General features: G+C 36.0%; 1 protein-coding gene across 7 annotated transcripts in view; it reads right to left on the reverse strand.

Annotated features, from left to right (window-relative positions):
- The window catches only part of POT1 (protection of telomeres 1), a 97,235-nt gene that overhangs the window by 39,798 nt on the left and 39,652 nt on the right, over positions 1–17,785 (reverse strand). For all 7 annotated transcript variants that reach the window (XM_055421207.2, XM_055421208.2, XM_055421205.2 and 4 more), the window contains one exon: positions 2,725–2,855. In XM_055421207.2, the coding sequence (XP_055277182.2) occupies positions 2,725–2,855 (131 nt within the window). The remainder of the gene's footprint in view (positions 1–2,724; positions 2,856–17,785) is intronic.

The following is a 17,785-nucleotide window of genomic DNA, read 5'->3' on the forward strand; positions in this document are numbered from 1 at the left end:
GATGTGTTAAAACTTGTTTGATATAACTAAAGTAGTACATAGAGAAACATTTATAGAAATAAATGAATACTTTACAAAGGAATAATGGTTAAAAATCAGAAATTTAGGCTTCTATCTCAAGAAGCTGCACAAAGAATATTATCTCAAATCCAAGGAAAGTAGAGGGAAACACAATCAAAGGTAAGAGAAATAGAAACATATAACAGAGAAAATCAAAGCTAAAAACTAGTTCTCTGAAGAGATAACAAAAATAATAACCCTAGAAAAAGGCTGATTTGGAAAAAAAGAAAAGAAACACAAATTATAATATTAAGACTGCAAGAAAGGATTTATCATTACAAATCCATCAAATATCTAAAAGATGAGTAACATATGACCAAATTTATACCAATAAAGTCAACAATTTGAATGAAATATTTTTTTCTAAAAATTAAATACATAGAAGCTGATAGAAAGAACAAAAAAACCTTATTTGTCTTAAAGAAATCTTAATTCATTAGTATAATCTATCAATAAAGAAATCATCAAGCTCAGATAGCTTTACCAGTGCATTATTTCAAGCATTTAAGTAAGGAAAAAACCCAGTAATCTTGCATAAACTCTTCCAGAATGGAAAAAAAAAGGGCACATTTCCTGTTTTCACGAGGCAGAAAAACTTAAATTTTAAAAATTGTCAAACACATTGTAGGAAAAGGAAATTACAGATCTAAATATGAAACAAGAAAATTGTAATGACTTTGAGGAAAACTTAGAAGATATCTTCATAAAATGAGTAGACAAAGAGTTCTTAAACAAGAAATTAAAAAAGTACTGACCATAAAACAAGAGTTAATAAAGTAGACTATATTAAAATAAAGAACTTTTGTTCATCCAAAGACACCATTAAGAGGATAAATAGGCACTAACATAGAGTGAAAAAAATATTCACAAAAGATCTATAGCCTAAATATATAAAGAACTTTCACAAATCATTAAGAAATGGAGTTTAAAATCCTATAAAAAATGAGCCAAAGACTCAAATGGACACTTCATACTTCAGAAAACACACAAATTTTAAAAGGTTCTCAGTTTCTTAGTTTTTCAGGGAAATTCAAGTTACAATCATAATAAGATACTAATACAAATGCAACAGAATGGTTGAAATTTAAAAAAAATGGAAAATATCAAGTGCTGGTGAAAATGTGGAACAACTAGAATTCTTCTGTATCACTAAGAGAGTGTAAGTGGTAAAAATCACTCTGGAAAATTAAATACATAGTTTAGCTATAAACTAAAGCAAATATATGCACAGCCTTGAACTTAGGAACTACAATCCTTGGTATATAATCAACTGAAATGTATATTCTATAATATATATTACAATTACATAATTATATATAAATGTGTATGTATTTTAAAATTATACATATTCAGTACAATATATGTACTAGACTGTCTATAGCAGCATAATAGCCCAAACTGAAAACTACTTTAACAGAATAAATATATAAATTCTAGTGTATTCTAACAATGGTATACCATTTAGCAGTGAAAATGAAGAAACTAAAACTATATGCAACAGTACAGTTGAATCAAACAAGCATAAACCAAATGTTCAAAAAAAAAGACTAACAGTGTATTCTTTTTATATAAAAAGCAAATATAGAGAAACTAATAAATGTTGTGAGAAGTTATGAGATTATTTACTGCTAGGGGTGGGGAGACTGTGAATGGCAACCCTAGGTGAGGGTACAATGGGAGTTTCTAGAGATTTAGATATATGAGCATGTTAATACTGTGAAGAGATGTATAGTCCACTTCAATTAAGGAACAGACAAGAATTGTAAATATAGTTGTCCATGAACACTGAGGTTAAGGGCACCAAACATCCATGTAACTGAAAATCCTCTTATAACTAACAGTCAGCCCTCTATCCTCATTTCAGCATCCATAGATTCAACTAACCATAAGATCTTGTTTACTACTGAAAATAATCTGTGCATAAGTGGACCTGTGAAGTTTAAAACTGTGTTGTTCAAAGGTCAACTGTACTATAGGAAACAGCAATGTGTGAGAATCAGCTATTTTTTCTTGAAATGTGGATAAGCCTGTAATATAGTGCTATAATAATAATCTTTCCAGTTCTCTTTAACCAAATGTTCTCCACTATTCTTCTGTTCTCAGGGGAAAGGCGTTAATAGAGCAAGAGAGTTATTTCCCACCATATCTAAGACCACTGATAGAATACACCTGGAGTACGTCACTCATTTATGAGCATCAGTGATCACAAGAACCACAGATAAACTGAAGCATTAGAAGAAAAGACAACAAAGATAGTGAAGGAGTTGCATGGAAACTCATGTAACAAGAGCAAAACAGCAAGGGACTAAAATGTTTAAAACTTAAGAGACTGAAGATATTAAAGTACTGAAAAGCTGATTATTAAAAAATCACACACTATCGAATAGTTATGCTTTTTTACTAAAATTCTTTCACAGAATGTAGCTAGTCTGAATCGCAGCAGCTAACACTTCTGTAGACGGAGGTCAGGTAGTTTGTTCAAATGAAGAGGTTTCCTAATGTAAATCATTTGAAGTCTGATCTTATTTACATTTCTTCTTATCTCTTGAAATGCCTGAAGTCATGTTCTAACAAAGCAATCACATAATTAGTGTTAACTAGTTTCAGTGAGCAATACTGAGTTCTTTTCAAACAAATGTAAGTTCTAAACAGTATGAGTTATACCTTCAGCCTGTGAAAGCGAACAATATCTCCATTTTTATAAATCATTGGAAGGGCTTCATAATTTCCACTAAAGAACAGGCAGGTTAGCTTTACATTTGTCTGGTCCACAATTGTTACAACAGAGCAATAATCTGGAAAACACAAAAATATTTTACCTGACTTTTCGTATTTCAAAGCATCTAATAAATTAAGAATAATACTGAGTTCAAAATATCAAACTTTATTCCTCCCTTTAGACTTCTAAGAATAGGATCAAAACATAAAGAAATTTTCTTCTCTCTTGAAACGCACTGCCAAATTATTTTGCAAAAATGTATTACAAAACTTCATTTTAGAAAGTTTAATAAAACAAAAATAAAAACCCTACTTAATGTAAATTGTCTGGAGATAAAATAGCAGTTTTATTACCTCAAATTTATAAACTGTAAAGCAGATAAAATATTTAAATAACATAATTTATAAACACAATTAAATTTAGAGTAAAAACAAAAAATACCAGAAGATATTTGCAGTTAACGTGATTAAGAGTGAACATACTGCAAAAAGACACTGTGAAAACTGGTTATAAACCCCAGGGTTTTACAGTGAATGTGAAATTCAAATGAACAATTCATAGAAAACTATATAATACCAAATTAAAAGGAAAAGCGATGATCTGCTATTAATACTTACAAAAGGTTACACATCAGAACAAGAGGGGTATTTTATACAATTTAAACTGGCAAAAGAAAAAAAACTAACCAAATTTAATGATAGTTGGGCTGCCATGAAAAACAAGTAACTTCAAACTGGTGGTAGCAAAAACTATAATAGATGTTATCATTTAAAGTACATGTTTCAGAAAAATGAACACTGAGAATATGTGATTTCCTTCCTACTCAATACTATACTCATGACAGTACAGACAGGAAAAGATAAACCCAGAACAGTGAAGAGAGAGGAGAGGTGAGGAGAGAACAGTGAAGGAGATGGAAAAAAGATATCAACATTATTTCAGGAAGTTGGGAAAGTAAATGGTTAAGGGGTCAGATGGGACAGAGGAGGATGCAAACAGAAAATACTCTGAAGTAGCTACAGCAAAGACAGGAGCCTTTGGGATTAAGGGAGACGGTGAAAAACAGCTAAAATTAGGGCTAATGAAAAGTTTACACATGGAACAACTGCTTCAATGATCACCCATCTTAACTTTCCCTTGAAGATGATTTCAGGTAGGATATCTCAGTCTCTATCTGCACCTCTTTGTGGAACATAAGACTGCTTTCCAAGGAAGTTTCACTGATAGACCAAGAAGTGGTAAGGCTTCTGATGAGGATGTTAGTACCCAGAATAAACCCTCTGCATTATCACATTAGGAGGTCTATAACCAGATGAAAAACTGTCTTCCCACCCACCTTAGACTGACACTTTCAATGTGCCCCGTGTGAGTACTATTTGTCTCCTATGATAAGATTTGTCTCTTATTAGAAGTTTGAATATTATAAGATTTCCCATTTAAAAAAGAGATCACGTTGAAAAAACAAACTATTTACAAAGGAAACAAATGTCTACAATCTAAAATAAATGATACCTACGTTTATAAATGTAACAATAAGACACAGAACAAAAATAGAAGAAAAGGAGGAAGAACGCCAGGAGGGGGAAGGGAGAAGGAGATGGAAGAGAACAGAGGAGTAGGGAGAAAGGGGAAGGAATGGGAAAGTGGGGAGACAGGACTGGAGGGAAAGACGAAAACAGAAACCTGATTCCGTGAGGAGGGGACAAAAATTAACTCAGAGAACATAAACAACTTCAAAAACAAAACGTTAATGAGCATCTTCAAAAACAGTGAAAATATATTATATCCTCATCTCTTGATGTAGAGGGTCTATCGGACCCAGTTTTTAGTTTTGGAGTTTCCTTTATCAGTAGCTCTATTTGTAAGGCGTGCTATTTCGCGACATTTTTTCTCTTAGCAGTCTTCCAAAGATTAAAGGTAAATTCACTTATTTTTTAATAGAATAAAACACATTCTTGCTTGTGATGACCATATGGCTCTTTTTTACCCTTTTATAAATATAAGATCCATTATGGAATTTTTAATCATGTATTTTCCTTTATCTTGAAATATATTGCAATTTCATTCTCCTATTAATTATTTCATCATTATTCCGACCTATGCTTAAAAAAGACTAAATTAATATTAAAATGGGAAAATGAGAAACTTGCTTAGGAGAAAGATGCAAGAGTGTAATGAGTCATCCCTGGTGCACTGTACTGCTCAATGTGCTATAACACCTTTCAAGATGATATAAAAAACCAAGTTTGAAAACAGTCTTTGGAATTTCTTCTTCTGCTTTAAGAATTCAGTTAAGAATTCAGAACTCAAATTTTCTGCGAATGGCCATAGAGAAGAAAATCGATAGAAGTCCTTTAACCATTATTAGATGAATCAGAAGCTGAATGCAGACAGGCAACAACAGCACATTAGATTCTATGGATAATGAGTAATGTACTTTGAATAAAACACAATGATATGAAGGTTTTAAGTTTCATGTAATTTCATGACAGACAAAACATAAGGGCAAAGATATCACTAGTCTAATGAAATCTAATTCAGGTACACAAAGACCAAACTCGGTATCTTTACATTTTTGTTTCCTGACAGCTTCTGCAAAATCATGTATCACAGATTTATTTGTACTAGAATACACAAACTCACATTTCATATTTATACCAGAGAACTAGTTACTACTTGTACTTATAGTGTTATTTTAAGTTGCAGTGATTCTAAATTACTCCTCTCATTTTAAATGCTTCACAATGAGCCACTTTTGTAAATTGGGAAAACAATACATCAACAAAATTGCAAATTTAGCAGGCATAAATAACAGAGTTGAATCTAAATGTTAGCCAGGATGAACCGACAGAGCCCAGCCTTTGTGGCACACACATGATACTGAAGAGCGGAATAACTCAAAAACAAAACAAAACTGGGGTGTAGTTAAAAAAAAAATCAGGCTTAACCTAAATATCAGAACATTGAAAACTGCCTCATGGTTTTGTTTTTCCTGGAAAATGCAGCCTTCCCATAGATAACCTGATAGGTTGCAAAGGACTCCATATGACACTCTGAGAAACAGTGTGGAGACCCATTGTCCAGAGGGTCTAATATAGGGTCACCATTAGCTTTTGTAGTATCTTTGTGCAAATTAGAAAAAAGACTCCTCTTTCTCAAATAGAAATACTCTACAACCTAACCAGCTTTAAGAGGAACTTTACTGAGCCCAAGAGAGTAGCAGTCTTGGCACACATTTACATTCTGGCCTCTCTATCCAATGCTTTGGTCACTGGATGTAAAGAGCTGACTCACTGGAAAAGACTGTGATGCTGGGAAACATGGAGGGCAGGAGGAGAAGGGGTCAACAAAGGATGAGATGGTTGAATGGGTCAATGGACATGGGTATGAGGAAGAGACAGTGAGATATCTAGGAGATAGGGAAGGACAGGGAAGCCTGGTGTGCTGCAGTCCATGGGGTCATAAACAGTTGGACACAACTTAATGACTGAACAACTTTCTATCCAAACCTTCAGAAACAGGGACGCTTGTACATGTGACACCTGCGATGCACACATTCCTTCTCTAGGTCCTTCCTCCTCCCCACTCCCCTTGAAGTGTCTGTGTCAGGTTTGGAGTTAGGTAGGAACGGACTGCCAAGAAAGATAGAAGTGACCTCAGGATTGCCCAAAGAACAACCCAACGGTTGTGTGTGCCAGGGTGTGCAGACACATGCTCAGAATTCTAAGTGGATAAAAGGAATGGCTCCACATGCTGCTATAGATTTATGTAGCAGAGGGCATTCCCAAGGGGCAGCAGAACTTGGCCTGAAATCTACACAGCTGTGTTTTCATCTAAGTGACTCCATGTAGATGAGAAAGGCATCTCCTTAGACAGTGCATACCTGTGCACTGCACACATGAGCCAACACATGTTAAGTCCCTGTTCTTTCTTTTCTTTCTCTTTCATTGGAAGTCCTACCAATGGCTTTTCACAAGTATAAGCCAAAAAGATCTACTACTGCTCAAATCCTTTTATAAATATAAGATTTTATTAACAGAGAAAAATGAGAATCTTTCCATAGAGCAAAGGCTTCCTTGAAAGCAAAAAACACACACACACACAAAAACCTATACTATATACATATATACAGTGATAAAATGCTGACATCTGTAAGCATATAAGACTTAGTTCAGTAAGGCTCTAAATATTATGCAACAGTAGAATCACCATAGATACTAACTATAGGTGAATGACAAAGCTCTCTAGAACATAAACCTCCTTAGAAATTCCCTCCACCACCACAGAATGCTGAATATTTCAGGGGTGGTTAGTAGTTTGTATTTCAGCAACAACCAACTCTACTTGGGTCTCTGCTATTTTCCAATCCATTTTTTAAAAAAATTTAGTACATAAGTTAATCTGAATTTTATTGAGTGTCTACCTAATGCTAGGTATATATATGTACTAGTTAGTAAGACTACTAAATGAACAGGGCATGGCACCTTCTCTTATGAAGTTTACATTTTCCTTGTATTGACTTACATCTTTAAACACTAATGCTGTGATCTCACTTTGTGTGTTATTTTATATGCAAACATTTGCTAGTGTATAGAGTTTATACTCTCTGTATACATAATGATTCATCACAATAACTGCAGAACTAATGATCCAGAGGACATTTTCTAGAATAACTGGAAACTGACATTTAAGCATGACACTGTAACAGACAGCCTTAAGATGGCCCTGGATCCTTGATCCTTGCTGAACAGTAAAATAAGCATTCATATTTCAAAAAGTGGTGAAAACTAAATTCTTCATACATTTCATACCCAGCTTTGGAACATAAGAACATACCCAGCTTTGGAACATCTCTTCAAAACATAAGAGACCTTAAGATAAATTTCAAACCATGACTGAAACTTAACCAGAGTCTGAAATTATGCTTCACATTAAAGGATATATACTTTGGTAAAAGATATTTATAGTCCTAATTATAGTTTGAGTTATCAAATAATAATAATAATGTGCAAAATAAAATGTCAACATTCCAAATTAATTTATGAAATGGAATGATTTATTTGATGTTGAAGATGAAACTCCAATACTTTGGCCACCTGATGAGAAGAGCTGACTCATTTGAAAAGACCCTGATGCTGGGAAAGATTGAGGGTAGGAGGAGAAGGGGATAACAGAGGATGAGATGGTTGGATGGCATCATCGACTTGATGGACATGGGTTTGGGTAGACTCCAGGAGTTGGTGATGGACAGGGAGGCCTGGTGTGCTGCGGTTCATGGGGTCGCAAAGAGTCAGACACGACTGAGCGACTGAACTGAACTGAATGTATTTGACTTCTCAGACAGAAAACAAAACAAAATCACAGTACCTACGTTATGCAAGGTATCTTATTCCCAGGCCTAAAAATGGGGGGGATGGGGAATTATGTTACTTAGCAGTCAGCAACTACTGAGGGCTTTACTAAATACCAGGTTTCTGCTAAGCAATTTATATGCATTGTCTTCCTGAATTTTTAGATAGTTGTATACTTCAATTAACAAACAAGAGAACTTAAGTTTCTTAAAAAGTCTAGGTAAAATACCCAGGTATAAAGTCACATGGAGCTTAGCATAACTGATTCCTGTGTTTCTATATTTAACCAGAACACTGTACTGTCTCCATATTACATGTTTTTCAAACATAAACAGTAATTTCAAAAAGTAAAATATTATGCTTAAAACTGTGATGGAGGCTTGAGAGTTTTCCTAAATAGGAAAAATTATACTGTATCTTAGCTCTATATTATCTATAATTTCATGCATCTCCTATTAAAGAATTCATTACTAAAGAATTAACATATCATTAATTAAAATGAAACTTCCTTCACCTATACATTTACTCCAGAAACAGACCTCACAAATATCATAGAAAAAGTCTATAAAAATTCATTATGATGATGCTTGAACTTATTTTACATTCTTTGCAACAATTATTTTTTGACTCAAAAGAAGAAAAGGAGATAAAAAAGACCATCTTCTGAGGTAGTTGAACAAGAGTTAAATCCTAGTTAAGAGACAAAGACAATAAAAGAAGATATAAGGTTAAGTGTGAAGCTACTTAGAGAGGTATTTTGAGTGGTTAGAAGAAAAAGAAGAGCGCACAGTATTATAAATTAGGAGCTCGCAAACTATGGTCCACAGCCTACTGCCTGTTTATTATCTTTCCAAAGCATTCAACTTTCAAAAAACCCACAAAAACAGTCTTTTCACATTCACATTCCTCTGTCTCCATAAAATTTAATGAAATTACTTAATCAGAATAATAAGGAAAAAGAGTACAAAGAGATTTGGGAACAAAACTGTAAGAACACAACTCTTGAGAGAATACAGTTCCACTAGTAGGAGCAGAAATGAGCAGGGGCATTAGGGCTGGTCAATTCTGGATCACCAATTCCCAGTCAAGAGCGCTCAGGATGATAAAAGTACCAGTAACAGGGTTTAATGGGGGGAGTGGAAACTCTTTGCTCATTGTCAGATTAGATAAGAGGTAGAGATCCAACCAGTCCATTCTAAAGGAGATCAATCCTGGGTGTTCATTGGAAGGACTGATGCTAAAGCTGAAACTCCAATACTTGGCCACCTCATGCAACAAGTTGACTCACTGGAAAAGACTCTGATGCTGGGAGGGATTGGGGGCAGGAGGAGAAGGGGACGACAGAGAATGAGATGGCTGGATGGCATCACCGACTCGATGGACATGAGTTTGAGTGAACTCCGGGAGTTGGTGAAGAGTCGGACATGACTGAGTGACTGAACTGAACTGAGGTTAAGAAAGTTTCTTATTTAAATAAGGACTTAGCTGTGGCAAGACACCCAGTGTGTCTTGAAATAGATCACATATATTGATTGTGTAATTAATGACATATGTGAACAAAGCAAATATTTTTCAGAATAGTGATTGTATATAGAAGATTTCTAAAGCATATCAGAAGCAGACATTTTTTAACCAGAAAGCACTGACAATAGGCTTCCAGATTTAGTATTAAGTCTTCACAGTTCACAAATTCTATAATACATAGTAGTTGACCAACCATCTTTACTAAATTAATGCATGTCATTGTGTGTTCAGTCATTCAGTTGTGTCTGACTCTTTGCAGCACCACTGTAGCCTGCGAGGCTCCTCTGCCCGTGGATTTTCCAGGCAAGCATACTGGAGTGGGGTGCCATGTCCTACTCCAAGGGATCTTCCTGACCCAGAGATTGAACCCAAGTCCCTGGCAATGTCTCTCCTGCATTGGCAGGCAATTTGTTACCACTAGCGCCACCTGGGATGCATCATCTACAGTGAATATGATACTTGTAAAAATTCTCCCTCTGAAGCCTACTGCAGACACTGAAAATCATTTAGCCTCTTTATGCCTCAATTTCCTCATTTGAAAAATGGGGGAAACTAGTGTTCACCTCATATGATTGCTAAAATTAAATACATAATCGCATGTAAAGTGCTTAAAACTGCACCTAGAACATGGCTAAATGGTATATATAAGAGTTGGTCAGTGGTGGTGATGGCGGTGGTAGCAGCAGCAGCAACAGCAACATTTCTATTACAGTTAATAAACTGTAACATTCTTATCTAATGAACTCAGATATAATCTTAGAATCTGCCTTAACAAAGAACCTAAAGACACTGCCAATATACAGTGACAAACAGATTGAAGTTGGTACATGAAAAGTACAGATGTAAGAGATTGCAAAAGAATTCCAATTTGAATTTCCACTGGAATTTCAATTAGTGGCTTTTAGATATGCATCAATCAACCTTTCACAGAGAAATATCTTATAGTTAACAAGATAATCTGGTTCTCAAGTGAAATATCATTTGGAACACAAAGAGTTTCCGAGAAGCTATAAGGTACAAAACAACATTAACCACTTATTCAAAAACTAAAATGCTGAAGATAATATAGAACTGCTAAAGAGATAAGAGAATACTGCTAAGCCACTCCAGTACTCTTGCCTAGAAAATCCCATGGACGGAGGAGCCTGGTAGGCTGCAGTCCATGGGGTCACTACAAGTCAGACATGACTGAGTGACTTCATTTTCACACATTGGAGAAGGAAATGGCAACCCACTCCAGTGTTCTTGCCTGAAGAATCCCAGGGACGGGGGAGCCTAGTGGGCTGCTGTCTATGGGGTCGCACAGAGTCGGACACGACTGAAGCGACTTAGCAGCAGCAGCAGACTTAGCAGGAGCAGCAGACTTAGCAGCAAAGATAAAAATACTTTCAAAAAATGTGAAACAATACCACACTACATGATTTTGGAAAATATATTTTTCATTAAAAATGTTATTTATGTTTACATGTAATAGACTATTTTTGGTTTAAATGAATTATTAAATGTTAGTCTTTCACTTTTAATTTCCAGTATGTTTAAATATCTGTAACTATGACCCATAAAAAATATAAGCTCCTTGAGATCTTGATAATTTTCAGGAGAATAGAAAACTTAAACACCACTGATTTAGGGGATCAACAATATTATACTCTTTGAAAGTGAAAATTCACAAAGTACTCCATTTTATATAGAAAACTACAGAGACGAGGTCCTTACAATTCTACCATAATCAAACTGCAAAGATACAGATGTATACTTATGGCTGATTCATGCTGATGTACGGCAGAAACTAATGAAATATTGTAAACCAATTATCCTCTAATTAAAAATAAATAAATTTTAAAAATTGCAAAAAAGAATTGGCCCTAAACCTACCTAGTCACTAATCTCTAAACTTGACTCCACAGAACAAGTTTCAGCAAACAAAAATCAGAGTACATTAGAAAGGGTTCCATGTTCAAGTAATTCCAAGTAAAATATGCTAAAAATAAAGTTAAACAGGTTCCTTTCTTAAAACTTTTCAGAGGTGACAACGTGCTAATAATGCATCGTGAACCTCAAGAGCCAGATACAGTATGCAAAATTTACCACTTTTTCATAGAATGTTTCACAGAATTGGTGTTCTCCCACTGAAAATGCTTTGCTAAAAGTGTACGCAGATTAGATCTGCAAGTTATTTTAAGGGAAGTATTACTGAGAAAATGGAGAACTTACAGACTTACCTGATGAAAAGGCAGACACCTCTTCAGGACTGCAGTTAACTGTTGTCTTGGGATATTCTCTTTAGCAGTTCCCACCTCTGTATTATCTACCTGTCTCCTGGCTATCCACTGTTTTACACTTTTGTCTATTCTTTTTTGCCTTCTTATCTCTCTCTTTGTTGTTACTTACAAGAGAACAATTTAAAATAAAAATCAAAAATGTAAAATCTCATTTTGATGCTTCCTGATATCAAACCAATTGCTACACTGACTTCTCCTAATCCTCCAAAACGGATGTCAAAAGACTGTCCTGATGTGCCCATAAAATGAGTATGGGGCAACTGCCACATTGAAGAATATTCCCAATTTACATAAACTATAAAACTAAGAAACCAAAATAACCTAGACAGTGTGTTGAAATGCAGATACACACTACTCTGCTGACAAAGGTCCATATAGTCAGGGCTATGGTCTTCCCAGTGGTCATGAACACGTGTGAGAGCTAGACTGTAAAGAAGGCAAAGTGCTAGAGAATCCATGCTGTGGAACTGTGGTGCTGGAGAAGACTCCTAAGAGTCCCTTAACAGCAAGGAGATCAAACCAATCATTCTTAAAGGAAATCAACCATGAATACTCGTTGGAAAGACTGATGCTGAAGCTCCAGTATTTTGGTCATCTGATGCAAACAGCCAACTCATTGGAAAAGTCTCTGATGCTGGGAAAGATCGAGGGTAGAAGAAAAGGGTGTCAGAGGATGAGGTGGCTGGATAGCATCACTGATGCAATGGACATGAACTTGGGCAAACTCCAGGAGATGGTGAGGGGCAGGGAGGCCTGGCATGCTGCAGTCCATGGGTCACAAAGAGTCAGACACGACTGGGCGACTGAACAACAAAAACAACCAAAATAAACTCTGAAACAACTGGGTGAACTTAAAACCCAGTGAAAATATGCAACCTTATAACTTGCCCCTAATAATACAAGTAACTAGCAAACTTCTTGGCAAAAGCTTAAAGACCATCACAAAAGTTTAAGATTCAGTTTCCATCTTTTTTATCTTCTTTAAAGTTTATCTTCTTCCATCTTCTTTAAAGTTTATAGACCTTTTTTTTAATTATATCCTACATAAATGAGTAATTTTAAGCAATAAAGTGATAAAGCTTTTCATTTTCTGAATATCCAATGGTATTATAGTATTTGACTTTATATTATTATGGATAGACAAAAACATATTCATAAACTTGTACTACACATAATGGATTTAAGTGGATCAACATGAACAAAACCCTCATACAATTCATTGCATGTAACGGTTTCCCCCCACAAAAAAAGAACTGCATATAAACACTGAACTCTAGTTGACAGTGACATACATCCTATTTAGGGATAATGTGTACTGATATCTTCAACTTACTCTGAAATGGATCAAAAAAGAAATTAACTAATGGAGTCACCAATAATGGTCAGTATATATGGGTGTTCATTGCATAATTCCTTCAAATATTCTGTATATTTAAATATTTTTATAAAAATGCTGCGAAAACAAGTAGTTTTTTAAATAGTTCCTGTGTAACAGTATTTTCATTAGCTGTTTTACTAGAACAACTTTATAGAATCTTGTGACCTGTTAAATTCTCAAAAAATCCTGAATTAGGTATATCAGAAATTAAAAGGTATTAATAAACTTATCTCAAAAGTACCAAGAATGAAAGAAAATAGTTTGATAGTATTATGGAAGATAATAAATCAATAAACCATAGTTTTGATCTTTCTTCTTTTCTCAATTTGAAGTGTTTTCTTATCTATAATGCTACATGAATCTTATTTCAGTTATAGAAGGTGATTGTGGGTGATGATACCAGTTTCTCAAAAGTATCATATGTACTGGGAAATTGAGAGGAGTTAAGAGAAGCCTGGCAATGGTTTTTCCCGTGGTCATGTATGGATGTGAGAGTTGGACTGTGAAGAAAGCTGATTGCCGAAGAATCGATGCTTTTGAACTGTGGTGTTGGAGAAGACTCTTGAGAGTCCCTTATACTGCAAGGAGATCCAACCAGTCCATTCTAAAGGAGATTAATCCTGGATGTTCATTGGAGGGACTGATGCTAAAGCTGAAACTGCAATACTTTGGCCACTCATGCGACGAGTTGACTCACTGGAAAAGACTCTGATGCTGGGAAAGGTTGGGGGTGGGAGGAGAAGGGGACGACGAAGAATGAGATGGCTGGATAGCATCACCGACTCTGTGGACATGAGTTTGAGTGTACTCCGGGAGTTGGTGATGGACAGGGAGGTCTGGCGTGCTGTGATTCATGGAGTCGTGGAGAGTCGGACACGACTGAGCGACTGAACTGAAGAGAAGCCTGAAGAGTCTGCTAAAAACTGATGGACAGCTGTTGAGCTTTGGTAGGTATTGGGGTATACACACTTTGTTTATGATTAAATGATCAAAACTGTTTCCAGTGGTAACAGAAATTCATGTGTACTTCTAAGTTCTTATTCTGTTACTGGTACATGGTTCCATTAACCTTTTGCTTAAATTTGATTTATATAATGCATTCAACGACAAATCTTTCAAATATTTAGCATAAAATATGAGCTTTCTTATCATGACATTTCTGCAGAGAATGTATTTGGTTTATCACTCCACCCTAAAAATCAAATTCACTGATTTTCAGCTGGTAATAACATCCAGGTATACAGACAAATTCTATGAAGTCCTGATACTGTTTTCTAAGTAAAGCAAAATTTTTCAAATTTTTAAAAGTAAAAAACTAAAAGTATAAAAAATTATAAGAAATAATCCAAGGCATAAGTTAATTTTCATTGGTTTTTCTATTCCAAACTTCTTAAAAAAAAAAAAATCCTTCTCATTTTCAACCAAAAAAGAATTTTTTTGAATGTGTTTTCACTCAGAGAAGAGGAGATAGGAAGGTGGGGTTATCATACAACTCTCAGAAAGTTGGAAGTTTATGAAGAAACTTGAAAAACAATCTACTTTTAAGCCCTTTGGGTAGAAGTTATACATTTCAGCAGAATGTGTTTTGTTTCAAAAACAACTTTGCTCTCAAACTTATATGTTCAAAAAGTAACATTAATATATCCACGTGTGGTAAGTCATTTTAGTTGTGTCTGACTTTTTGCAACCCTATGGACTGTAGGCCACCAGGCTCCTCGGTACATGAGATCCTCCAGACAAGAATACTGGAGTGGGCTGCCATGCGTTTCTTCAGGGAATCTTCCCAAACCTGGACCTCCTGCACTGCAGGCAATGTTCTTCAAACTATCATCTACTGGCTACAAAACAAGCTCTTTAGAATAGCATAACTAAACATGAGGAAGTTCTTAGACTCTCATAAGTTTATCTACAAAAATAATGAGGAGTTTCAAAATAAAATTTTATATATTTGGGTGTTTAGATATGTATACAGTTATAAAAGAAACAAAACTTCAGATCCAAGAAATAGGAGGCATTAAAAAAAAATCTGTCCAATAATTTGCCCTGAAGAACAATAAAGTAGCAATACAAATGAAATTATTAAACAGCTTTCAGGTTCTTTCACAAAATAGCATTTGATTACTGACATAACTGGAACCCAAGCTACTCATTATAGCAAATACTAACAGGGCAAACTGCCAAACAAGTGTTCCACCAAATAAGTAAACCTTCAATAATGACTACCTAAAATAATAAAAATATTTATTTTCCCCATGCCTCATTTTTGACTCCCAAATGAATGAAAAAAAAAAAATCCAAAAAACTTGTTAAGTCACAGTCAATCTAGAACTTTGTATTTTAAAAATAGAGTTACAAAACAAAGGTTCGGTTCAGTTCAGTCACTGAGTCGTTTCCGACTCTTTGCAACACCATGAACCGCAGTACAACAGGCCTCCCTGTCCATCACCGACACCTGGAGTCCACCCAAACCCATGTCCATCGAGTCCGTAATGCCATCCAACCATCTCATCCTCTGTCGTCCCATTCACCTTCCGCCCTCAATCTTTCCCAGCATCAGGGTCTTTTCAAATGAGTCAGCTCTTCTCATCAGGTGGTCAAAGTATTGGAGTTTCAGCTTCAATATCAGTCCTACCAATGAACACCCAGGAACAATCTCCTTTAGGATGGACTGGTTGAATCTCCTTGCAGTCCAAGGGACTCTCAAGAGGCTTCTGCAACACCACAGTTCAAAAGCATCAATTCTTCGGCGATCAGCTTTCTTTATAGTACAATTCTCACACCCATACATGACTACTGGAAAAACCATAGCCTTGACTAGATAGACCTTTGTTGGCAAACTAATGTCTCTGCTTTTTAATATGCTGTCTAGGTTGGTCATAACTTTCCTTCCAATGAGTAAGCGTCTTTTAATTTCATGGCTGCAATCACCATCTGCAGTGATTTTGGAGCCCAGAAAAATAAAGTCAGCCACTGCTTCCACTGTTTCCCCATCTATCTGCCATGGGACCAGATGCCATGATCTTTGTTTTCTGAATGTTGAGCTTCAAGCCAACCTTTTCACTCTCCTCTTTCACTTTCATCATGAAACTCTTTAGTTCCTCTTCACTTTCTGCCATAAGGGTGGTATCATCTGCCTATCTGAGGTTATTGATATTTCTCCCAGCAATCCTGATTCCAGCCTGTGCTTCTTCCAGCCCAGCATTTCTCATGATTACTCTGCATATAAGTTAAATAAGCAGGGTGACAATATACAGCCTTGATGTACTCCTTTTCATATTTGGAACCAGTCTGTTGTCCCATGTCCAGTTCTGACTGTTGCTTCCTGACCTGCATACAGGTTTCTCAAGAGGCAGGTCAGGTGGTCTGGTATTCCCATCTCTTTCAGAATTTTCCACAGTTTATTGTGATCCACACAGTCAAAGGCTTTGGCATCGTCAATAAAGCAGAAATAGATTTTTTTCTGGAACTCTCTTGCTTTCTCCATGATCCAGCAGATGGCAATTTGATCTCTGGTCCCTCTCCCTTTTCTAAAACCAGCTTGAATATCTGGAAGCACATGGTTCACGTATTGCTGAAGCCTGGTTTGGAGAATTTTAAGCATTACTTCACTAGCGTGTGAGATGAGTGCAACCGTGCGGCAGTTCGAGCATTCTTTGGCATTGCCTTTCTTTGTGACTGGAATGAAAACTGACCTTTTCCAGTTCTGTGGCTACTGCTGACTTTTCCAAATTTGCTGGAATATTGAGTGCAGCACTTTCACAGTGTCATCTTTCAAGATTTGAAATAGCTCAACTGGTATTCTATCACCTCCACTAGCTTTGTTCGTAGTGATGCTTCCAAAGGCCCACTTAAGACTTCACATTCCAGGATGCCTGGCTCTAGGTGTTTATATTTCTTTTCCATGGGGATGGTCTTGGTCCCTGTCTCCTTTACAATGTCACGAACCTCCGTCCAGAGTTCATCAGGCACTCTATCAGATATATCCCCTTAAATCTATTCCTCACTTCCACTGTATAATCATAAGGGATTTGATTTAGGTCATATCTGAATGGTCTAGTGGTTTTCCCTACTTTCTTCAATTTAAGTCTGAATTTGGCAATAAGGAGTTCATGATCTGAGCCACAGTCAGCTCCTGGTCTTGTTTTGCTAACTGTATACAGCTTCTCCATCTTTGGCTGCAAAGAATATAATCAATCTGATTTCGGTGTTGACCATCTGGTGATGTCCATGTGTAGAGTCTTCTCTTGTGTTGTTGGAAGAGGGTGTTTGCTATGACCAGTGCGTTCTCTTGACAAAACTCTATTAGCCTTTGCCCTGCTTCATTCTGTGCTCCAAGGCCAAATTTGCCTGTTACTCCAGGTGTTTCTTGACTTCCTACTTTTGCATTCCAGTCCCCTATAATGAAAAGGACATCTTTTTTGGGTATTAGTTCTAAAAGGTCTTGTAGGTCTTCACCGTTCAACTTCGGCTT

The sequence above is a fragment of the Moschus berezovskii genome, chromosome 3 (assembly GCF_049115385.1).
Source record: "Moschus berezovskii isolate FMDL1 chromosome 3, NW_MosBer_1.0, whole genome shotgun sequence".
In the NCBI taxonomy this organism is placed as follows: Eukaryota; Metazoa; Chordata; class Mammalia; order Artiodactyla; family Moschidae; genus Moschus; species Moschus berezovskii.